Source organism: Nannobrachium achirus, assembly GCF_963921795.1.
Source record: "Nannobrachium achirus genome assembly, chromosome: 18".
NCBI lineage: Eukaryota > Metazoa > Chordata > Actinopteri > Myctophiformes > Myctophidae > Nannobrachium > Nannobrachium achirus.
Window position 1 is genome coordinate 23,263,434 of NC_137825.1, and position 25,968 is coordinate 23,289,401.

General features: G+C 45.4%; 1 protein-coding gene across 2 annotated transcripts in view; it reads right to left on the minus strand.

The window, feature by feature from the left end:
• The window catches only part of ctbp2l (C-terminal binding protein 2, like), a 161,188-nt gene that overhangs the window by 101,504 nt on the left and 33,716 nt on the right, over positions 1 to 25,968 (minus strand). For both annotated transcript variants that reach the window (XM_080746936.1, XM_080746937.1), the window contains exon 2: positions 5,986 to 6,236. In XM_080746936.1, the coding sequence (XP_080603062.1) occupies positions 5,986 to 6,043 (58 nt within the window). In that variant the 5' untranslated portion in view covers positions 6,044 to 6,236. The remainder of the gene's footprint in view (positions 1 to 5,985; positions 6,237 to 25,968) is intronic.

Below are 25,968 nucleotides of genomic sequence, written 5' to 3' on the forward strand. Positions count from 1 at the left end.
AACCAAACACTTGTGACAGATAAGTGGAAATAAGGCTGTCACCACGACAAGGCACTAATATAATATTAATAATAAAAATAAATAAAAAAGGAAATCAGTGTATATGATATAAAAATATATGCACTTACATATGTAGTTAGAAATAGAAATTAAAAGCACATCCGGGGGGCCATATGCAGCAAAGCACACACAGTGTTAATGCATACTGCGCCACATACAGCCCCCCCATGCATCTATGCATACAAACCACAATTACTAATTAGAAGGGGAAAAAAAAGGAAAGAAAAGAAAAGTCTGTATACATAAGTATTTACATAAAACACAGTTATGTATGATCAGGAAACCATATACAACACAGCACACATAATGCATACTGCGCCATATACAGCTCCCTGTACATGCCCAAAAGGCCAGTGCAAACTTAGATAAATGTCAATCATATTAGTTAAGTCTGTTTCCGTCTTAAACAGTAAACTACCATACTTCAAACAGTGAACCTACCCAATCACGACTACAAAATAAATATCCCAATACAGAGCTCCCCTCTCCCCCCATCAAGAAATTAACATTTTAACAAGTAAATTAACATTTTAACAAGTAAAGTAGGTAAATAACTACCCCCCCCCCCCCCCCCCCAGACAGCGGATCCACAAGCACGTAGAGCCAACGCGCCACGAGATCGTACATCCGCCAGCTATTGAGATTAGAAAAAAAAGGAAAAAAAAAGAACGAGTCAATGAGCCAGGGAGAGAGAGAGAGAGAGAGAGAGAGAGAGAGGAGAAGCAGAGATAGGTAGAGAGACATAGAGAAAGGGCGGGAGAGCGAGTGGTCTCTGGAACCGCGGAGCCTTCACAATTTAGACCATATTATTTATATCTGTTTCACCTTAAACAGTAGGCTACATTACTCAATACAAAGGCCAAAGCCCAATCTCGCCCTCCTACCCGAAAAAGTAGCGTTTTAGGCGGCATAAACGAACCATAAACTAACAACCAACATAGCCGCCATTACCTAACAGAAAGAGAGAGAGAGAGAGAGAGAGAGAGAGAGAGAAAGACACACACACACACACACACACACACACACACACACACACACACACACACAGCGAGAGAGAGAGCCAGAGAGAGAGAGAGAGAGAGAGAGAGAGAGAGAGAGAGAGAGAGGGAAAGCCGAGATAGATAGAGAGACATAGAGGGAAGACGATAGAGAGAGCAGGCTCCGTCCGAACCGCGACACGGAACACGTTAGACAAAGCCTAACAGAGAGAGATAAAACCCTCTAGACCTATATAGTAAGCAGCACAACGCTCAATAAGAGCAAAGAAAAGGAATACAATAATAACAAGAACAATGTCCATTATATTCAAACAAAAAAGACAGTGAATTATGCTTATAGCTTTAGCAGCCCTAAATCCTCTCTCCTTGCGGTAACCTAAATTAAAACGAGTAACACCCATCTGCTTACAGATCTTGTTAAAAAATAAAACAAATAAAATAGGTATTATGAAACGAAACACTTGAAAACACAACGTCAAGTCAGATGATGAGTCCAAAACAATAAGTAGGCTTACATTAACAACTCACCCTTTGGGGAGGAGGAGGAGGAGAGAGTGAGGAAAGAAAGACGCTGCGTAAAAGTCATCTCCAAAGTCCCAGCCAGCTTACCAACAGTCCATTAAAGGCAAAAGGATATCACATCGGCAGAATGTGTTTGAAAGCACGCGATCACGAAAGCAAAAGTGTCCCTGGTAAAAGTTAGTTCTCTGTAACTGTCGTCTCATCATCCTGCGTAGCTAGAGTCTCGTCCGCAGCACCTGGAGTCTTGAACTTATCCTTGCAAAAGGCCAGAGCTTCCTTGGGTGAGTTGAAAGTAGAAGTCGCCTCATCCACGGTTATCCAGAATTTGCTCGGGTGCCTTATTCCGTATTTAACCCCTTCCGCGGTGATGGAACGTAGGAATTCCTTTACTGGCCCGAAAGCTGCCCTTCTCTTTGATGTTTCAGCAGACCAGTCGGGGAAAATATACACCTTTTTGCCATTGTATGTCAGTTGGCCTGCTTTCCTGGAGAGCTGGAGTATGCGTTCCTTTACCCGGAAAAAATGGATCCTTGCCAGGAAAGCCCTTGGCTTATCAGAACGTGGATTGCCGGTCCGATGAGCACGATCCACCTCCGGGGGGGAGTCGGGAAACTCGTCGGGGAATGTTTTCTGCAAAAAAGACTGGATAAAGGCCACTGGGTCAGCCTTTTCTAGCCCAGGAGAGATCCCAATCACTCTTATGTTGTTCCTACGACTCCGGTCTTCTGCTATGACGAGCTTCTCCTCCAGATTAGCACATCTTCTCTCCAATTCAGTGATACACATCTGCAAACTGTCCATGGAGGAACCAAAGTTCTCAATGGCCTCCCCCTGTTCAGCCACGGTCGTGTTCAGCGTGGCGACTGCAGGACGCAGCTCCTTTCCGAAGTCATCAATCTTCTTCAGTAATTTCTTCTCCAAGCCAAGCATCATGGGTTGAATAAAACCATCCATAAACTCTTTCAGTGATTCCTTGAGGACCTCGCGCAGCATGCTCTTTGTAACCGGAGCGTCAGCGTCGCCCTGCATTGCGCCGGCCATGTTGTCGGCGTTTGCGGTCGGAGACCTGGTACTCCTCGACCTCGTGTTAATCGTATTCGGCATGAAACACGAAACAGCTGCAAAAACAGACGCTCACCAGTGTTTTGGGCGTTTAAAGTCTCAAAAGAACTATAAAGGCAGTAAAAAATGGGCTTAAAAAATGTGAAAACTATGCACCTCCACAGAGCTCAACAAACGCGTCCTACTCGGTCGCCATCTTGTCGGAACCCCGCGAGCACAAATGTTATCTGCATAGCAGTGTACAACCATAGAGTACAAATAAAACATCTCCGCTGTTTCAACTCTGCCCCGTCTCTCGGCAGCGTGCAGTATAGATGAGACATTCACGAACGATTCCACTCTCTTGAACGGCTCTTTTAAATGAACGATGGGATCTAGTCCGCAGTCGCGGGACACAGAGCACTGACAGAGTAATGAGTCAGTGTCGAGAACGGATTCATTTCAGAAACGGATCATAAACAGGTGGAGGCACAGCTCCCGCTAGAGCCAGCAGTGTGGACATGTCATGGACGCAAACACAGCGAAACACAATCATTCATCATGGATTACAACACTGGAACAATTCAGAAGCACTTTAATTAGAAAATGTAACTAGTAGCCTACACTTGTGTATGTTAATTTGACTTTAGAAGATTGTTTAATTCGTGGACGTGCGTTTGTGCTGTGGCAGGTTATTTAATATGGGATTTTGACAGCGTGCTTCCCTCCTCTTAACGGAACACCTTCCCGGCTCCGAATGTTTAACGAAGCGGCGGTTCTGAACCGTTCTGGCCGTTCCGTCTCACTTTCACCCCTACGCTGGTGCAAGACAATAAATAACTGTTCGCCAATTGCTACTTCTCATAGGAAGTACATGACACCAGTCCAGCAGTGCACCGCAGTAGTAGGCTAACTGGTGATATAAAAATATATAATTTTCGCCTCGACTCAAACAATTGGCGTCGATTCCCGGGGCTTAAAACAACGTGTCGATTCGTCGATTTTTAGAGGACAGGCCCAGAAGTGAGTGGTGCTACTTATGAGTTAATTTCATTAAACATCCCGCAAAGCTTGACCCTGGGCGTACAACAAACTTTGAGCCCTTTGTGCCAAGATGTAGGCCAGATGTAGGCCAAGCTTCGGGACGCTTCGTATCGGACAAAGCCAGATGTTGGAGCTTAGCTCCTTCCACGACGCCATACTTTTTCTTTTTTTTAAGTGATGATGCATTACATTTCTTTTCTCGTACAGAAACCAACTACAAAGTCCAACTACGGATGGCTCCAAAACCGACCTCCTTGGCCGCTCACTCAACAATCTGACTCATGTAATATTACATTGGCCAATAAAGGGACCTTACTATGGGCAGTAGGTAGGCTTTCCCGGGGCCCAAAACAACGCAGTGATGTCACAGGAGGATGTGCCAGGCCAGCATTTATGTTCCCCCGCTCGGGCTTCACATGCAGCAGCACAGAGGAGGAGGAGGCGCTTACATCACATCGGTGCAAAACAAACAGGCGAGGCACTGGGGGTAATGGTGCGTCTCGCTTCATTTTCCAGCGCTGCGGTCATGTCTCTGCCTCTCCCCATGCGTGTGCCGGGGCTCCAGGAGGACCCGACAGCTTAACAAGCCTCTCGGGGATCCACAGACACCGGGGAGAGCAGAGAGATGATTTTCTACCTCAGGACGTATCAGCCCGACACACACACACACACACACACACACACACACACACACACACACACACACACAGCACAAGGCCCACGCAGACACCTAGCGAGGAACATACTGAAACAAGTGGATTTAACACACACATACACACACACACACATTCCCCAGTCCCTCCCTGATGCAGCTCAGTAGTTATTTGTGCAGTAATAGGGCTTCCCATGCTATATAAAAGAAAGATTGTCCAGGATTTGCAGTCCATTCCAAGGGCCCATATTGATGCGATACTATTGCAGACCATTCGGTGACCTAGCTACAGCGCGCACACACGCACGCACGCACACGCACACGCACACACACACACACACACACACACACACACACACACACACACACACACACACACACAGGCTACAGATTGGATGGTTTCAAACAAGTGTGCTCGCGGACAAAACAATTCAACCCCATAGTAATACTATAGCTCTGGTTTAGATACTTGTGGTCTGCTACTGGCACATGGTGAGTCACAGGCCTGTGCATGAGTCACTCGCGCGTGCACACACACACACACACACACACACACACACACAAAGCCAAGTGATGTTGTAATCTCATTTACAGTACATCCAGATAACGGTCTGTTGATGAGGTCAACATTTACTCAATCATTCCTGGAATATGTGCAGTAAGTCGGGAGCAGATTGTGATCAATGGGGATCGGCTATCAATAATAAAAATAATAATGGGTCCCCAGGTTGTGATCATATAACAATAGAATGATAGAGTTTGTAGTCGTAAAACCTGGAAGTCACAACGGATCCCCTTGCTTAATTATAACCACTTACACCCAAAAGAATACAGTAGTGATGTGTCGTTCATGAGTGATTCGTTCAAATATATTCATTACGTGTGTGGTTAAAAAATAATACCAAACGTGTTGATCTGTAAAGATGATCAAAACGTGTGAACAGCACAATCCTAGCATGGTAATTTAGCTTATTTTATTCAATTCAAAAACCTGACGGAAAGATTCCATTGGAAATCTGGGGTGTCATGTCATCTCGCAAGCACTCCATTAGAAGGTGACATGCTGGGAGCGCACTGTATCATCATGACACTCCCTTATGGGGGCAAAAGGAGAGGCACAGGGCTGCAACAAACCTCTTTCCAACACAGTGAATACAAGGTCAAACAGGGTGCAACAACACACAAGACACTGTGAACGTCGAGATTTCACAAAGCAAAGGCGATGGCACTGACATGTGATGTAGAGTGAAACAGAAGGATAGGAAGAAAGATAGATACTGTGTCACTAGGAAAACTTGATTTTCTTAGTAGTAGAGGACAGATTGAAAATCACTTTTATACTTGGTGTTTTAACCACCTAAACCCTAGCATCCCTATTCTGGGGGGGGGAACGTTCACCAAACACAGCAGATCTACAAGCTCACAACGCATCACGTGGTGACGCGTTGTGTGCTCATGGATCGTCTATTTTTTGGTGTACTACTGTAGACTGAAAAATTCCAAATATTATAAAAGTATTCTGAAGCACCGCTGGACTTGCGTCAAGGCACCCACTCTGAGAAACCCAGAGAGAGAGAGAGAGAGAGAGAGAGAGATAGAGAGAGAGAGAGAGATCGAGAGATCGAGATAAGATAGATAGATAGATAAGATACGGGTCCTTCTCTGTACCTTCACAGATCCGGTCCAGCCTCTGCCTCTTCACTTTGTGTTTGTCGGTCAGGGACATGTTGGCGTTGGCACGGCGGTGACGTGACGCGGCGGGACGGGACGGGGGCGGGGCGGGAGGGGGGGGAACCTCTCCTCCTCAGCCACAGAGAGCGACAGGGGAGGGGGGGAAGGGGGGGAGGGGGGGGTCGAGGATCCTAACGCGCTGTCAGCAGCAGCAACGGTCCCCGGGGCATTCCGCCTCCAGACGACACCTGGAAGACACACAGGACACACATGGTACAGTTGGTTGCCATATTTCAATTCTAACTGGTAGTTCAAAATGTAATTACATCCTGATTAGGTGAATAGAATCAAGACCATGTGTCTTCTAGGGATGGCTTTCCCAAGTGCAAATGAGTGCCAAGAACAATCTTTGTTTCATATTGAGCCAATCTATGGTCCTTTTGTTTAGAACTCAATACTTCCACAAAAACTTCAAGTAAAGACTCTCTATAACTTCCAACTATTCACACAAAACAATGCATCCCTACCTCTAACTACAGGTATCAAGGGTCTTAAGCCCTTTGCACACAGGACAGTTGCGTTTTTTGGATTGGATTTGGTGTGGATTTGGTGTGCAATGCTGTGAGGAATCGGCGCTGCGGATCCCAAAAGGAGTCATAAAAGGAGTGATGTTTTTTTTTTACCGCATGCGACAAGACGCACGAATCGAGTTCGATCTGGGTTCGATCGAGAAAAAAACGCACGGCCGCAGCCACTTGTCGCACGGCTAATTCGGAGCCGGTATGCATGAGGTCGTAGAGAATCATTGTTTTCTTTTAAAAAAATGAAACTGTCCGTTTTATCCGTGCGGATAAACGCGCCTGTGTGCAAAGGGCTTTAAGGTTGTATTATTTCTAATCAACAAAAGAAAGGCTGAAAATAATTCTCATTGTGATATTATCCATCACTTTTATCTTAAGACAATAAATTAAACCTAACATGTGTTGACGTTTCGGTATCATGGGTTTGTAAGCGTTTTAGTACGAGTGGCTCGAACGGATCATCATAGCATCTAACCCTGGCATATCTAATTAACATACAGGTCAGCGGCATGAACACACAGACGAACGCGCACACGCATGCATGCAGGCGAGCACTCATGCACGCAGGCGAGCACTCATGCACGCGCACACAGGAGAGAAACCTGGTGAGACGCAGCTGTAAACGATTTAACTACACAAGATGATGCGCGCGCGCACACACACACACACACACACACACACACACACACACACACACACACACACACACACACACACACACACACACACACACACACACACACACACACACACACACACACACACACACACACACACACACACACACACAGTGGAGCGTAGGATTGATATACCGGCACAAGATAAACTGTTACATAGGGAAAGATTCCTTTCACTACAAAGTCACTGACTTGCCCCTCACAGAGTCTATGTAGCTACAGGCAGAGATGGGCGAAAATACATAGAATACTTGGTCAAATACTGACCAGGATACTGTCACCTGGATACTATCCTGGAGACAGTATCCTGGTAAGTATTTCACATAGTATTTTTGATTTGTAAAAAATCTCAGGTTATAGGGCTACAAACATCTCACACATACACACTTTTGGTGACAAAGTGCCCTTTTTGAAAAAAACCTTGTGAGACAGCTGTAAACGATTTAACTACACAAGGAGATAAGCACGCACACACACACACACACACACACACACACACACACACACACACACACACACACACACACACACACACACACACACACACACACACACACACACACACACACACACACACACACACACACACACACACACACACACACACACACACATACATGCGCAGTGGAACGCAGGATTGATATAGCTGTACAAGATGAACTGTAACATAGGGAAAGATTAAAGAGTCCTTCACTACAAAGTCACTGTCTTTGCACAGAGTCTAGGAAGCTACAGGCTATAAACATCTCAGGGACACATGGGCGCGCGCACGCGCACACACACACGCACACACACACACACACACACACACACTTTTGGTGACAAAGTGCCCTTTTTGCTCTAAAAGTGACAAAGCACCCGTGCTCTGGAAGTTCCTCTCTTCCTGTCGCTGAGTGCTCTTCTGAGTTGCTTCCCTCTCCAACATGTCTCTTTTCAGCCCCCCCCCCCATCCCCTCCCCCTCCTCACTCAACTCACCACCATTCTGCCCTTTCTCCCCCGGAGGAGGCGGCGGCGGAAATCCCGACACATCCAGGAAAAGAGCAAAACGCTCAACAAAGCAAACATAAGAAAAGATTTGCACAATTCATATTCATACAATTCATAAGGGAGGCTTTATCTGTCTTCAGAAATGAAGCCTTTGTGTAAATGGAACTGATGAGCCAGACAGAGTGTCTTGTAATGACACATTCTGTCCATTAGAGGGTAGTTAACATCTACTCAGAGAGTACCACCATCACCACCACCACCAGCACACTATCATGACTGTAACACTGTACAACAGCCACACATTAACCCTAGCCTAGTAAACGACCAACTTCCGTTCTCCAGGAGGATTATGGTTTCTGGAAGAGGGGCGGGTACGAGGCTACATTAACCCAGGGGTCTTCAATGTTTTCAGGCCAAGGACCCCTTAGTTGAGACTGAGAGAGATGAAGCAGGGACCCCCACAACCTTTTCATAGATTCCATATACCGGTAGTTTAATTGTTTGACAGCACAATCATCAGTGTATTTTGGATTCATGTCAATTTGTGTTTTTTAGATATTTAACCACTTGAGCTGTCATTACCTAATAAACTTGACCTTTCACTCTGTACTTACGTCTGCTCTTTTTCCCCCTCTACACCAAACCTCTTTGCCAAAAAAAGCCGATTTGCTATGTTTGGCTAAAGTTCTGAGAATAAGGAGGCAAGTGGCAATCAATCAAGTCGCAATCAATCAAGTGGTTAATATAAAAAAGGAGAAAAAGGTTTCTATCACTCAAAGATTTGGAGGACCCCCTGTAGTATCACTGAGGACCCCCTAGGGGTCCGGGACCCCCAGTTGAAGACCCTTGCTATATACACTTCACTGAAGGGGGCCGTCCCCCGGGGGTCTATACTATGCCACCTCTTTTTCCCCCAAGACCACAAATCTCTTTGCCAAAAATAGCAGATCTACAAGCTCACAACGTGTCGCAATGCACCATGCTGTGGTCAGCTATATTTTCGCCGAATGTTTGCTCCAGAATGAATATAGGGTTGCAAACACATACAACCATGGCTGGAAAATGCATTCTACTGCTGCCAACCAAAATAAGCATTATGAATTAAGTACAATCTGGACCACAATGGAAACAAGCCCCCTGGGGCTTTTTGTGTCATCCTTTTAGCCTTACCTTTGACTGTATCACCTGTACTGTCAATAACATATTCAATCAATCAATCAATCAATCAAAACAAAACAAAACAAAACAAAACAAAACAAAACAAAGAACTGTAACTAGAAAAACCCTTTGCTAATATAATGAGGCCAAACTAAGGAGTAAGGAGGTTGCTGTTGTTCATACGCCCCTGTTCAGGATGTGCACCTGAACCTCGTTTCGAGCAACGTAATCATCGCACGTCACTTTGTGAGACGGGCAGGGCGGCTTTCAGAGAAACGTGAACACAGCGGGGTGGGCATGCATGGTGCGGCCTTTAATTGACAGGGTTTGAGTGACATTGTTTGACAGACATGCTCTTAATTATACATGCAAGGGCATCTGTTCTGACAGAGCGAAAACAGAAGCTTGTGCATATCTTCTGCACTGGTACAGTAGCCTATAAGGGTGTAAAAATAACAAAAAACACCCCCCTCCCGCAAAAATCTGGAGTGTGGGCAGGATTTACATCAAATTAAAATAAAATTAATACCACACAAGTGGGATTAAATGTTACATTGCAGTAGACACCTTTACACCTTTTTCATTTTGCATCTGCCAAACCTCTGTGGACATTACTTTTGTTCATTAGAGGTGGGACGTTCGCGAACGAATTGAGTCTTTTGAATATGAAATGAACTATGGGATCCGGTTCGCAGTAGGGATCCGTTCCTTTCTAATGAACAGTGGTGGGAAAAAGTACTCAATTTCTTTACTGAAGTAAAAATATCAATACTGCAATCAATGTGGAAATACTCTGCCACAAGTAGAAGTTTGGAATGTTAATGTAGCCTACTTGAGTAAAAGCACAAAAGTATTGCTATCAAAATGTAGCTACTTAAAGTACTAACAGTAGAAAGTACTCATTATGCAGAATGTCCCGTTTCACAGGTTTTCCATCTTTTGAAAATAGCAGATCTACAAGCTCACAATGCGTCGCAATGCGGCGCATTGTGAGCTTGTAGATCGGCTATTTTATATAATGTACCTATATATGTCCAAAATAAATGTATACTGTATAGGGTTGAAGTTATGTATAATTATAATCAAAATCTACAAAGTAACTAGTAACTAAAATGAGCCAGTCTTTTGAACGGCTCTTTGAAAGGAACGGATCCCAGAGATCCGGTTCACTTCAAAGCCATGAATCCCATCTCTAGTGTGCATTCTTGATCATTTGTTTGGCTTATACGCACCTGACTGGAAACCACTTTTTATGGACAATTCAACAAGAGCGCAAACTTTTCTCTCATCTCTGTTGTGACATCAAGTATAGCTTCTCTCATCTTTGCTGTGACATTATTTCATGTGCTGGGACACTAGTAGCGACGCCAGAGAGCACCGAGACAAAGTTGCTACTTTAAGTTGTCATTGCTTCTTCTTTTGTAGTCTCACTTCTCGAGGACGGAGGAAGAGGAACGAGGAAGAGGTCAGCGAGTTTAGGAGCGACAACAACACCCTCCTCCTCCGTAGTAGTGGTTTATGATGAATCTCTCAGAGCCGAAAGTAGGCCGACCTTAAGTCTCGCTCAGCCAGGGTGATTTATCGGGTGGGGCGGTGAGGTCTGGACCCTATAGAGACACCCTGGGTGGTTCTGGAGTAAAGATGTTATCTCAAACACAGCCCCAGTCTCTGGGTCCATGTACCCAACACCAAACCCCCGGGGAGTGGAGACATTTACTATACCTAGGCCTAAAACATGTCAATCCGCCCCGTTATGTGTTACGAAATGTGTGTGTGTGTGTGTGTACAGGGGCGTCACAAGGGGGGTGGGGGGAAGTGGGACTGAGTTACTAGGGCCCAAGGTGTAGGGGCCTTAATTATTTTATTCTTTAGCTATTGAAAAATAGCTCACAGCGTGGCACCGAGCTTGTATATCTCAATCTGCTATTTCTGCAAAGTCCAGAATATGTGTGCAAATCTTTGAATATAGGTATTTTTTAAGCGAACATTTGTAACTCAAATTTTGCTTCTGGGGGGTCCCTGTAACTAAATATTTTGAGATGGGAAACATAGGTTTTTCAAAAAACCTTAGAAGGATTTGAAATATTCAAAGACTTGCGCACATTTTCAAGATTTTTAAAAAATAGCAGATCTACAAGCTCGCATGCTATTTTTCCAATAGTTAAAGCACATAATACTGCGGAATAATGCGTTCCCAGTCTAAATGGGTTAAACCCCACCTCCCCATATGAAGAACATTCATGGGGGGCCCGCAGTGAATCCTTGTACCCAGGGCCCAGAATTTGGTGCGACAGCCCTCGTGTGTGTGTGTGTGCGTGCGTGTGTGTGTGCACGTGTGTGTGAGCGAGAGAGATAATGCGAGAACGAGTAATCATCACACCCCGCGTTCCCACGCTGGCCCCGAGCGGCGAGCCCACCTACACACACAATGACAGCCGAAAAACCGAGTGGTTTTCTGTGCCTGCAGTTCCAACGCCAAGCAGGCAGAGAGTGGTTCTGACTGCAACCCCGGTCGGATCAGATTAGCCTATATTATTTTCTGTGTCAACGCTAATTATTTGATGAGGCTACGAAGAGCCTTGTTATTTCACAGCACATCTCTGCGTCTGCACCGTTTTCTCTTGTCGGGGGAGAAGAGAGCGAGCTCCACGCGAGCGGACCACACAGCACTAGGCACGTGGCGCCCTTCCAACAAAAATAGCCGATCTACATTAAATTAAATTTAATGTGGATCGGCTATTTTGGGACGTTTTTGAATAGGGCTTATAAGTCAGGGTGTCTTCAACGTTTTCAGGCCAAGGAGGACCCCTTAGTTGATAGAGAGATGAAGCAGGGACCCCCATAACCTTTTCATAGATTCCATATACTGTAGTTTCATTGATTGGCAGTACAGTATTTTGAATTCATGTCAATTTGTGTTTTCAGATATTTAACCACTTGAACCGTCAATACTTAACAAACTTGACATTTCACTCAGTAGTCTGCTCTTTTTCCCCTCTACACCAAATAAAAGCCCTTTGCCGAAAATAGCCGATCTGTGAGGCGTTGTGAGCTTGTAGATGTGCTATTTTTGGCTGAAGTTCTCAGAATATGGACGCTATAGGGTTCAACCCCCTGTAGTAACTCTGGGGACCACCTAGGGGACCCGGGCCCCCTGTTGAAGACCCCTGGCTTACAGTAAGTGGTTAATAACGGTGTGTCACTGTCTTGATTCACTGAACTCCTTTCTCACTCCATCCATCCATCCATCCTTCTGCCTTCACTTTTATCCATCTCTCTCTGTCTCTCGCTTTCCCTCTCTCTCTCTCTCTCTCTCTCTCTCTCTCTCTCTCGCTCTCTCTCTCTCTCTCTCTCTCAGGTTGTCTTGAGCAGCATCATCAATCACCCGGGCCCTTTTCCACAACTGTCAAGGTCCGTGTTCGAGGGAGAGAAAGAGAGAGAGAGATTAGGGAGGGACGGAGACGCAGTGGAAAATACAGATATTCATGTTGAGCGTTCAACAGGGGCCAACATCCTTCCCTCCCTGCCCTCCATTTCTGTCCTTCCATCATCTCTTCCTGAGAAAACTATCCAAGTCCGAGTCCAAACTACTCAAAAAGATTAAATAAACAGAATAAATTCCTCATGCCAGCCGGGGGAAGTATAGCAGCCGTAATCAAAGAATCAAGGAGGGTTTATTTGTCACTCACTCATACATGGTGGAAGCAGAATGTTGATGTGGCGTGTTACTGTGAATGGGCTAACAACACAGCAATACAATGTAAAACAAGTTGGACAAGATAATAACAGAGATAGGCTAGAGATATACCTAGAGTGGAATCCGGCATCCGCCAATGCATTTCAATGAGAATGGAGCGGTTTCAGGCCAGTAGAGGATTTCTGCAAAAAAACGCTCGTTCTCATTGAGATGCATTGGCGGATTCCACTCTAGGTATTTTGGTGTGGCTGAAGCCATAAGACTGTATTGTCATGAAACATAAAATGTAAATAAAAAAAAGTTAAAGTACAGGTAGGAGTAGGACTAGGACACACCCTAATGCTTCTTTAAAAAACCTCCTGGCAGCAATGGGGAATATCGTTGCTGTCGGGTGGAAACCTTGTTATGTCCAAAATCGTTCCTTTTTTAATTATTATTTTAAAACATTTTAAAGCACATTGCATCGTGTTGCGTTGAGAGCTTGTAGATCTGCTATTTTCACACATTTTGTGTGACACCTATATGATTAACTAGGGCACTAATGTACGAAAAAAGAAGGAAAAATTGAGATAGTACAAGGTTTCTGCTCGACAGCAATGATATGCAGAACTGGGGAGAAAAACTGTCCCACTCCCAACGAGAGCTTTCTTCAAACTAAAACCATCATCACAGCAAGGAAATAAAATAACTAAAGAAATTGAAACAAAGCAGCCATTGGCTGGCGCTATAGCAGGCCCTGAAAGGGGGGTATTTCCCATGCTCAAGTCCAAACACAAAGGGTCATATACATGAATCTTAATATTTGGGAGCCATTAAAAAGTCAGATGATCGATAAAACTCCGCCCCGCGCGCGGGGGCCACGGCTCACTGAAAAGAGAAACATTTGTGTGGCGAGAGAGAGAGGCCGACGACGTTAAAGCGCAGGAATCCATATCTGTGACGGGCCCCTCTGTCTGTCCCCCCCCCCCCCCCCCCCCCCCGCACACACCCACCACCGCACCGCGCCACGCCACCCGCCCCCGATGATCCCAAGGACAGATCCTCTGTAAGCAGGGGCGTCACAAGGGGTAGGAAAGTGGGACTGAGTTACTAGGGCCCAAGGTGGTGGAGGGGCCTTAATTATTTTATACTTTAGCTATTGAAAAATAGCAGATATACAAGCTCACAGCGCGGCACCGAGTGCCGCGCTGCAAGCTTGTAGATCTGCTATTTTTGAAAAGTCGTGAAAATGTGTGCAAATCTTTGAATATGTGTATTTTTTAAGCGAACATTTGTAACTCAAATTTTGCTTCTGGGGGGTCCCTGGAACTAAATATTTTGAGATGGGGGTCCGTGGCCAAATACATACCATTTTGGGGGTCCTTCACATGAAAAGGTTTGAGAACCACTGCCATCGAAACATAGATTTTTCAAAAAACCTTAGAATGATTTGAAATATTCAAAGATTTTCATGATTTTTCAAAAATAGCAGATCTACAAGCTCGCAGCGCGGCACTCGGTGCCGCACTGTGAGCTTGTATATCTGCTATATTTCAATAGTTAAAGCACAGGGGCCCCACAGTGAATCCTTGTACCCGGGGCCCAGAATTTGGTGCGACACCCCTGTCTGTAAGCACAATTGCACACACGGTCTCCTCAATGTCAGCGATACACAGAGAGAGCCACTGTCCCGTGACTCCCGCGCACGCCTTGGTCGCAGAGCGGGGCACGGGATGGGCGGGCGGGGGCGGAGGGGGGATGTGGGATGGGGGAGGGCAGCTGGTGGGGGATGTTATAAGGCAACACAATGGACACAAGCAAAAATGCGTACATAATATGAGACATGCAATACATTGACACAAAGACATGTGAAACCCGGCGAATCGGTTTAGTTCTCAGGCCCGTGAACGAATGCCTGATTAAGGGTCCGTCAAACGGCGCCAATGTGTGCCACACAAATGGCCCAAAATTGCCGATCTACACGTCACGATCTACAAGCTCACAACACCCTGCATTGTGAGCTTGTAGACAGATCGGCCATATGCGAACTCATCATACGCCAAAGTATAAATCAGGCTTAAGACGCCGCCAACAAGGGATTGCGAGAGAGAGAAAAAAAAGAAAGAAAAAGGAAGAAGTCAAATTGAATTAATTCGCCACGGCATCTTGTAATACGATGAAACGCAATGATAACACTGGCACTGTTGCAATCCATCTTCCTGCTGGAAGAGGGAAGACTTAACAGAATTGTCTCCGATGTGATTAATTGACTTTGCTGAAATAAGAAAATAATTTGGTTTGGTAAGCACATACGGGAGCCGCCCCTGTCAAGCTCGCATTAGAATGCAGTGATTAGTTACTTTGTTAGGCGTCGCTCCGGCACCACAGGGGGTCCCCACTGAGAGACTCCCGCGCTAAACAAATAGGGAGACGGGCCTCGCACGCTCACAAACTATTTATTACAGATCTCGTGTCATCATGTCAATGTCTTAAGACTGAAGAACAGATAGGAGGAAGGAAGGGTTTCCTTTTGGAAAAGCGACCGAGTTTGGCAGGGGAAGAGACTTAAAGAGAGTCACCAGTGGACTAGTTTGAGAGAGTGAATAATTCAAAAGGTCAGCCCACCTGCACACTGTGCACACACACATGGCACAGAGTAATGCGCCGACGAGCACACATTACGCACACACACACTTCCGAGGGAGCCACTATACACAGTGGGGCCAAGCCTGAGCAGGCAAGTCATTTAGGGGAGATCATTTCCCTTCAAACACAGAGAGTAGTTTGTGAACTAATTGGGTGAATCCATAATTAATTTGTTGACATTAAGCCTAAGGGCCTACACCAACATGGCTCCGCTTTCCAAGGCTGAGGGGAGCTGGATTGGAAGCCCCAGGCATGTTGCTGAAGGGGCCAAAGCTGTTCCGTTGCTTTATAGTTCAGGTCGTGCCACTGTATTGTTGTACAGCATATGCGAAGCATATTTAATATCAAACATAATACGTTTATGCCAAGTCAATTTGTTTGTTGGCTCCATGAGATATGGACAGATATAGATGTATCTGCCATGTGAAAGAAAGGGACACCTGCTATTTCTAAAACAATGATAACACAACATCAAAGCATGCAAAATGCAATATTATCAATAAGATGTAATGGAATGAATCAGTTCAAGTGGAAGGCCAGAGGAAGTGCCATGAACTTTCCTTTTTTCATTATATTATCAAGCAACCCAGAACAAAGACCAACGCGTGGCCTTGTTGTTCCATGTTTATCAATCGACGTTCATTTACTATGTGTGCATTTTGTGAATGCACACATCGTGCAATATTTTCCCTCTGCTGTCAGTGTTCCTGGATTGTTGGTATGTGCCCTTTTGCTCTCACCACCACCACCACTAGTGGGCTCTGCTATTAGTTCTGTTATGCATGGATGGATTGTTATTGTATGTCTAATACCTCCCTGCTCTTAATGGTTAATGATGGTTGTCTAATGCTGAGCAGGGAGAAAACAAATGTGCAGAGCCTTGAACGCCAAGATAATTGCGACCGACCGTAGGCCGCAGTTTAGTATGTGCGTCACAGCTTGACCGTATCTCTGTCCGTCTATCTGTCTGTAACGCCTGACACTGTGGTTCCCCTGACACATCACTGTGACATCACAGGTGACATCACAGTGATGTCAGATACTCAGAGCAGGGATCTCCATATATGGGCACAAAAGGCTTCCACATCACTGTGACATCCCAGGTGACATCACAGTGATGTCAGATACTCAGAGCAGGGATCTCCATATATGGGCATAAAAGGGATTGTATGTATGATGTCAGACGACAGAATCCATAAATGGCCAAGACAGACCTTGTCCTTTAGGGCGAGGTCGCTTTTCACCCTTAGGCGTCTTACAGACATACAGACAAAGCTTGGCCACGCTGTAAGGCAAAATAAAAACAAAACATAACATGGCAATGTGTCAAACCGATAAGTGATTAGAGTGCTTCAAGAACTTACAGAATGTACTGTAGATAAGTAAGAAACATTCCAAGCATCTACAAGTATCTACTGTATAGGACTATAGTAGATTAAATCAAATTACAAATAGTAGGTAAGCGCCAGAGAGAGTATAGAGGGATTCTAGAATATTCTGACTTAATTTATACTGCAAAGCCCCCGTTAATAAAGTGGGTCTGGGAAATGTGATTTCTATCACACTCGTATTTTTAAGCCCTTCAGTATTTTTACAGAGTGGCTTTATTTTAGTGATATTGAATAATGGAGTGCAGGTAATGATTTCGTGTTCTAAAATAGGCTAGGCATCAAGCACTTTGGCTCTACCAGTCTATTACTCTTACTCTCTTACTCTGTGTGTGTGTGTGTGTGTGTGTGTGTGTGTGTGTGTGTGTGTGTGTGTGTGTGTGTGTGTGTGTGTGTGTGTGTGTGTGTGTGTGTGTGTGTGTGTGTGTGTGTGTGTGTGCACACGTGCGTGCCCCAAAATCTAATTTTTGGTGTTGAAAATAATTATCCCATGGTCCTAATATTTTGAAGGAAAATTAAAGTCAAAACCCTGGTCTTCTTACACAATCAGTGTGTCTGTCATCTTCACAGAGTGTGTGAATCTGCTCAGAATAAATGGACAGATAGATGGCCTGTAGTTGATGGCACACGGGTGAATACATTTGTTTGATTCTTCATATACTTTTCGACCAATATAAATTATTTCCTTTTCATATTTCTGCTGTCATTAGAATCTGCGTTGCTCAAACTTTTTAGTCGTCATAATGAATTAACTCATACTCTGCGATCCCCGTCGAAACCGGAGATTTCCCGCTGTACCGCGGTGCCATGCCCGTCGATCCCGGAAGTTTAATTAGCTTTAATCATTATGAAAGGATTAAAAGTATTATCGCTGATTCTGGCTCTTTAGGCCCGCCCCCCTAACTGTATCCGGTCATTTCCGGTCTGGACCGGATCTAGCTTTCCGTATCCGGTCTGCGCCTGGGCCATAGTCCCGCCTCCGTTGGTTTACATTGTAACAGAAGAGGAAGCTACTCGGCGATGGAAAGCTTGTTTTTCGATCCGATTTTTGCGTTTGGAAACTTTGATCCAGTCTCTACACGCCTGGATTATGATCCCCGCACATATCGTGCGTTTTGTGCGCGAACGTGTCCACGTGTTACCATAGCGCACAGCTGGCTTTTTTCAATGTTTTTTCATGTAAACACTGGCGGATAAGCAGGGATACAGCGTGGCAACGGATATGTCTATTTCAATGGGGGTTTTTTTATTCGAAAGCTGTCACCGAGTCTACACGTCTACTAGATGAGTCGCGCACAGATTGTGCACGATGCGTGCGCGTGCCCACGTTAAAAGGTAAGGACAATTTGGCAGCTGCTTACTAAAGCTATGTTTAAAATGGCAGCAAAATTGTTAAAAGGGAACAGCAGGAGACAGGTCCTTAATGTCTGTGATTCATGGAATCCTAATTTAACAAGTCGGGCAAAAATGATTAGTCAGTAGTCTTCAAGTCCACAGGGATTTTTCCATTTAGATTCAACTTCATATAGCAAATTTATTACACACCCAGGAATGCCTGACCAATATGCCTCATATACTGTAGTCCAGCATTACAAAAAAGGTCCTATATTAAATCATGATATATGTGTAATGTCATTTAATATAAAAATTTTAGTCATTAAAGAATAGAGGAGAGTCAAATCAGGAGTTCTCTGCTAATGCAATAGAGGGGGACATGTGCAATTGGACGGTGCAATATAAGCTAGTAAGCAAGACTTAGTAGCAGCAATAGAGCTTGAATGATACAGTGGGCAGCTCATTTCTGTACCATGTGCACAATCATTTGCAGTGCATAATTTCACAACTTTAATATGTTTTGGGAGGGTAATCCTACTAATAAACGACTGAATGTCTATCTGTTCTGATATACACACATGCTGACATCACTGATACTAAACTGTGCATACCCTATAACCTAAACTGCACATAATTCGGAGCACATATCTTCGACTGGGCAAGGACTAGTCTACACTGATAAAGGAGATGTATAACTACTACAGCTGAACCACATGTAAATGCACGGATGTAAACAAACACCTTTTTGTATGCATGTAAACGGGAAGGCGGGCGCACACGCACACACACGCACAGTCGCACACTCACTTTTGGCCTATGTCTTAGGCCTCATCTTAGGCCCAAAGCGGATTTCAGCCTCTTGTCTTGCACTCTCACACTCCCAAAAAACAACTCTAGCATGCAAGTCACAGTAAAAAACTAAGCTGCTCCCTGATAAACATGGAGCATGCTTCATGCATCCCTATCAAAGTGAGAGTGACAGTAACATGGTGGCAAGGTTATTGGCAATTGAACTTGAACGCCTTAAAGCTTCACTATGTAACTTTTTTTAATTAATAAAATTTAATTTTGTCCACATAGTAAATGATGCATACAAAATAACATATACAATTGGGGTGGTTGTATTTTGTCTCCAAGCTCTTCTATGGAGATTGTGTCAAAGGTCACGTTGAAGGTCACCTAGACACAGGATCTGACACAAGGATCTGACTCAATGTATCCCCTGAGCAAGCAGGCAGGCTCTATTAGCTCAATGTTGATAATGTCAGCACTTGAGCAGGAAAGCGGGTTCAAATCTGGGGTAGAAGAGGAAAGTTACTGCTTAGTGCTGCTAAGTAAAGTAAAGCGTTTGGTAAAAGCTATACGTATGTAGGCCACATAAAGACAACAACAACTGAGCATTACCCCCATTGTTATGCACAAAAGTCCAACACGGTTACGGCTTCAGGCTATGATTCTTGAGTGCAAATGAGTGGCATCCTTAACAACGTGCATGTTTTCTTTCTTGAGTATAGCATTACCTTTGTGCCGTTACCAGGGACGTGCAGAGAATGTTAAAGGGCCTTTTGGTGAAAACATCGAAAATAGCAGAGACCTCGAAGCTCACAACGAGTCGCGATGCGACGTGTTGTGAGCTTGGAGGTCGGCTATTTTTGATGCTTGATTTCTATACATTTATTGATTTCAACCTAAGATGCTGCATTCAAGTTCAGGAGAGTTTGGACAAGGCAATTCTCTTGAATGCTGCCGTCAGGTATGGCACAGAAAGAGGGCATTTGCTTTTTCTTTCAATATTGTAAAAACTACATTCATGGTCTGGAGAGGGCACTTTTTACAGACGGATAAAAGGCCAGCTTTGATATCTATGTGTGCACATGCCTGGCCGTTACAATATTAACAGCTATACTGTAAGTATCAACAGCTGTAGGTTTTCCAATCTCCACCCTTCCTCCATTCATGCTGCCTTTAACACTTTCCAAATGTTTGTCACCGTAAGACCACAGCATCCCCTTTGAAATATATACATATATATATTTTACAAATTGACTACAGCATAGTATGTCCCTTTAAAAAAAGGTTTCAATGAGGAACCATTTGGTTCTATAAAATAGAGCCATATGGGTTGTTCTTTAAAGAGCCTATATAAAATGGCTCCATTAGAAAAGCGCAGTACAGCCACGGTTAAGTCTATAACACATCCAAGGTACAATGCACCAAATGGGTGGTGAGAAGCAACTTTAAGTCTTTTTTTCTCCTTTAAAAAGGAACTTAACTAAATGTCAAAGGATAAAACGAGCCGTAAATTGTATTTTCAGATTCACTTGGAGCTGACACTGAGAATCTCTCTCTCCATTTTCAATGGAACATCCCTGAGAGAGTTCTGCTGTGGGAGACATGCCAGAGTCTCCCAACAAAACCAGCCCTCGCCGCAGAGCTTTCGAGATAGACTTGGACAACTTCAGCCGGCGTTTCTCCTGACTAATTTCCCAGCAGGGTTCGAACCGGAGCGCCGGTGAGGGGAAAGAGAGAGAGAGAGATGACTGCTAAATTTATCCAACCAGCACACAGCGGAGCGACGACGAGCCGGTAGTCTCTGCGTTCCTTACAAGACGATCCTTATCAAGAAGAGATGGGGCTTCGACAGCCACTTAAAGACTCAAAAAACACGGCTACAGTACAAAGAGATACCCCTCAAAGCCGGTCAACAATCCCCTCAGCTGATAAACATCTACCAAAAGAGGCGTGCTCTGCCAGCGACAGAGAGAAAAACACGGCACTACCCCCCGCCCCCCCACCCCCCCTTTCTATTACTTTCAGAAATAACAAACGGACGTCTCGATAACAAGGTTGTTTACTCTGTTAATATTTCAGTCCATTATCCTCTCCCCATTATTATTTTCTACGGGGAGGGAAGGAGAATGTTTTCTCTCTCCACTGGAGCCCAGCTGGAACAATGGAGACCATTTTCCCCTTCAGCTGGTCGAGTGCCTCCAGAGGTAAATCTGTCAGTGCCAGGCCAAAACAAGGTTGCTGGGGGGGAGAGGGGGGAGGTGGGGGGCCAGACCTGCTGAACCAAGACCCCCGTCCTACTATTAATATCACTTTACATCCACAGATCCTCCCATCCTCCTATAGACAAGAACAACAATCATCACCTTTGATGTGCATGTGCAGAGGAGCGTCACAACTAAGGCGGGGGAAAGAGTTACTACTAGGGCCCACAAGGTGGAGGGGCCTTAATTATTTTATACTTTAGCTATTGATAGCTAAAGTATAGCAGATATACAAGCTCACAGCGCGGCACCGAGGTCCGTGGCCAAATACATATCCTTTTGGGGGTTCTTCACATGAAAAGGTTTGAGCACCACTGACATAGAAACAGACTTGCACACATTTTAACGATTTTTCAAAAATAGCAGATCTACAAGCTCGCAGCACGGCACTCGGTGCCGCGCTGTGAGCTTGTATATCTGCTATTTTTCAATAGTTAAAGCACAAAATAACGCATGAATCCCAGGGCCCAGAATTCGGTGCGACATCCCTGCATGTGCATGTGTGCGCGTGTCCATGCGTGCGTGTGATTTGCATGATCGACTCCAAAACAACAGAGGGCAAACGTAGCTGACAACGTCGGCATGTGCCGGGGCTCGGTACAGTACATTTCAATTTAGCTTGGTAAGCGTGTCGTCGTCGTGGTGTGCGCACCGCGCGCGCCAGTGGCCTCCCTCCCGAGTGAATATCAGCCGCGTCAGCAGCCACACATGACTGCGTCCCCCGCGCCAAGGCGTTGTAATTTAGAGACCAGCAGGCGCTTGGTTTTGAATTTGAAAGCAACGCGCTGTCCAAGTGTATGTAACCCCATGCACTTTTCTCCTGTTTACATCCCAGATCAATACCAGAAAGAGCCGCTATCTTCAAAGTTCCAGAGGTGGAGGTTATCAGCACGTGCCGCCAGTCCGCACCGACACGCCAGAAGAAAAACACTGTTCCCAGGGCAGATGGAAGATTTTAACCACTTTGCCAATTTGAACCACTGAACCACTTCAACCGTTATGTCAGGGGTCTTCAATGTTTTCAGGGCTAGGACCCCTTAGTTGAGAGATGAAGCAGGGACCCCCACAACCTTTTCATAAGATTTCATGTAGTTTCAATGTTTGACAGCACAATCATCAGTTGGTTGGATTCATGTCAATTTGTGTTTTCAGATATTTAACCACTTGAACCGTCAATACTTAATAAACTTGACATTTCACTCTGTTCTTAGTCTGCTCTTTTTCCCCTCTACACCAAACCTCTTTGCCAAAAATAACCGATCTACAAGCTCACAACGCCTCGCAGTGGTATACTAGTGGTATACTAGTGGTATACTAGGTAGTATACCTCACAGAGGTATACTACCTCCCGGACCCCCTGTTGAAGACCCTTGCATTATGGTATGCTTATCTATTGAAAAATAGATTAAGCGCTGCGAGCTCGTAGATCTGCCATTTTTGAAAGATGGTGACAATTTGTGTTTCCCAGGTCAGATGGAAGGCGTGGCCTGGCCTTTTCATGGTGGAGGTGGGAAGGAACTACAGTATCCTCTTCCACCACCAGCACGGAGTCAGCGCGAGGCCAGGCTTCCAGGTTCCTCCAGACCCAGCAGGCCCAGGCAGACGTACGGCCCCTGGCTGGGGCTCTGCTTTGCTCTGCTCCCACTGGGTCCTTCCAGGAACAGTTGGTGGTGATTCAGAGCTTCCTGGTCTGGGAGAGGGAGCGAGCGAGAGAGAGAGAGAGAGAGACTTCCACTCCCCCAGAATGTGCCCACACATACATGTGCGCGCACGCACACACACACAAACTTGTGTGCACAGTCACACACACCCGCGCGCGCACACTCACACACAACTCCCAGTGGACGTTGAGACAGCCAACTCCGTGCTGTACTCGGGCTTACATTGGGTGGACGCCAACTCAAACAATGTGTTGATAAAGTCCAGAACAGAGCGGCCAGGGAAACACAGAGAAAAGCGAACACGGGGAGCGCACGGAGATTCACACGTGCACACGTATTGCACACACACACACGCACACACATAGCACTGACCAGGCAGGTTTCTTTCTTTTTTTTCTCCCCCTCCTTTTTCTTTCCACTCCCTTGTACATACACTGTTTTACTGGCTGTATCTTAGGACGGTTAGAGCCAATAACTGACTTTTACAGGAGAGCTTTCTTTTGATTGGCTCAGAGCTACAGTATATACGCAAGGCTGGCCTCACTGTCGAGTCTCTCTCTCTCTTTCTGTTCACCAAATCCTGTCATTTCAGGCTCAACTAATGCAACCATGCTCCCAGGGACTCTCACACGCGCACGCACGCACGACACACACACACACACACACACACACACACACACACACACACACACACACACACACACACACACACACACACACACACACACACACACACACACACACACACACACACACACACACACACACACACACACACACACACACACACACACAGTCAATTAGTCCAGGCCCAACCTTGCAGCTGGGAGATAAATGGTGTGGAGTCTCAGCAGGCTGTTGCGCTGGGTCTCTGCTCCTTGTCTTGGCTTTATATAGAACAGGCCTCTGGAGGGCCTCTCTCTCTCTCCTTCTCTCTCTCCCCTTCCGACTGGGCTGAGGCGCGGCCAGTATGGGGATAAGCAGGGGCACAAGGTGCTGGGGCCCCGTATTAAAAAATATGACCACAAGGCCCACCGCCGCCGCCGACTCCCCACCCTAATCAGAGCTGGTCAGGAGGGAGGAGGAGGGCGGAGTGGAGAGAGAGGTGTCCGCTGGGGGGAATAAAGCTCCATAACAACATTCCAGATCATTCCGGCTATGCTTCGTTAGCCATTTGTTTTGCGCGCGGCGGAGCTGCAACCTGTCTATTGTGAGGGAGATCTGATGGAGCCCATGACGCTGCGGATGTTTTCATGGGTCACAGCAGGAAAGGCTGTGAGGAGCCTGGTTAACACAGGACGCTAGATCAGGGGTCTTCAAGGTTTTCAAGGTTTTCAGGCCAAGGACCCCTTAGTTGAGAGAGAGATGAAGCAGGGACCCCCATAACCTTTTCAAAGATTCAATATAGTTTCATCGTTTGACAGCACAATCATCAGTGTATTTTGGATTCATGTTTGTCAATTTGTGTTTTCAGATATTTATAACTGTCAATACTTAACTAAGTTGACCTTTCACTATGTACTTAAGTCTGCTCTTTTCCCTCTCTACACCAAACCTCTTTTTACACCTTTATTGATAGGTATACAGTAGGTTGACAGGAAATGGGGAGAGAGATGAGGCTGACAGGCAGCAAAGGTCGTCGGGATCGGGACTCGAACCTGTGACACGTTGTCAGGCCCGATTAGCAGCCTGAGTGCCTGGACCACTTTTCTTTTCTTAGCAATTAGTCTATTGATTACTTTTTCCCTAATAATCAAATAATTGGAAGCTCATTTTTTATGAATAATAATAATATAATCAACGAATCGATTAACCACCTACTGTAAGCGTTATTTTATACTATCACCGTGTTGTTGCACCCCTACAAGAAAGCAAAGTTTAAAAAAAAAGTAGTTCCTTTAACACCTGACATACCCAGTTATAAATAAAGGCCCTCTCTCCCGATGGGGCCAGTTGAGACGATACAGACGTCTATAGCCTGCAAATCCCTATCTTTGCACCATGTCAGACTTGCACTTTTGGCTGATGCACATACGGTCATACGCCTTTAAATGACACGTCCGCGAGTAGGTGTGTGTGTGTGTGTGTGTGTTAGGCAGCTTCCAATGACAGCAGGAGAAGAAAGCGGGCCTGCGAGCGAGCGGGCGCGCGCATCGCTTGCACAACGAGGTGAAAAATTATAGTGGGGTAAGTACGCGTGGCCCGGCGGATTAACTGCAGAATAAAAGTGCTGATGGGCAACAAAGGAGAAAAAACAGCTATTCATCACCTTGGCACAGGATCAAACTCACACACTCTCAAATGCCCTCCTTGAGTTATAGTGCGGCGTGGCTCCGGTGGCAGCCGCACTGATAACGCTTGCCCTAACCTGAATTGATTAGGGAGAGCGGATGCATCCTCGTCGCCAAAAAACACAAGACGCAATCCCCGAAAGAATCACCTCTCTGGGATTTGTTAACCTGTTTAGGCCTAGGATTATTGAATGCTTTAACCAGTGAAAAATAGCAGATATACAAGCTCACAGCGCGGCACCGAGTGCCGCGCTGCGAGCTTGTAGATCTGCTATTTTTGTAAAAAGTCGTGAATATATGTATTTTCAAAGCGAAGGTTTGTAAGTCAAGTTTTGCTTCTGGGTGGTCCCTGGAACTAAATATTTTGGGATGCGGGTCCGTGGCCAAATAAATATCATGTTGGGGGTCCTTCACATGAAAAGGTTTGAGAACCACTGACATAGTAGTCTTTCAAGAACAGACTAACTGAGCTCCAGTTAAGAGTGAAAAGGACCTTTTCTTTGACGATGGCTGGCCATATTGCTGA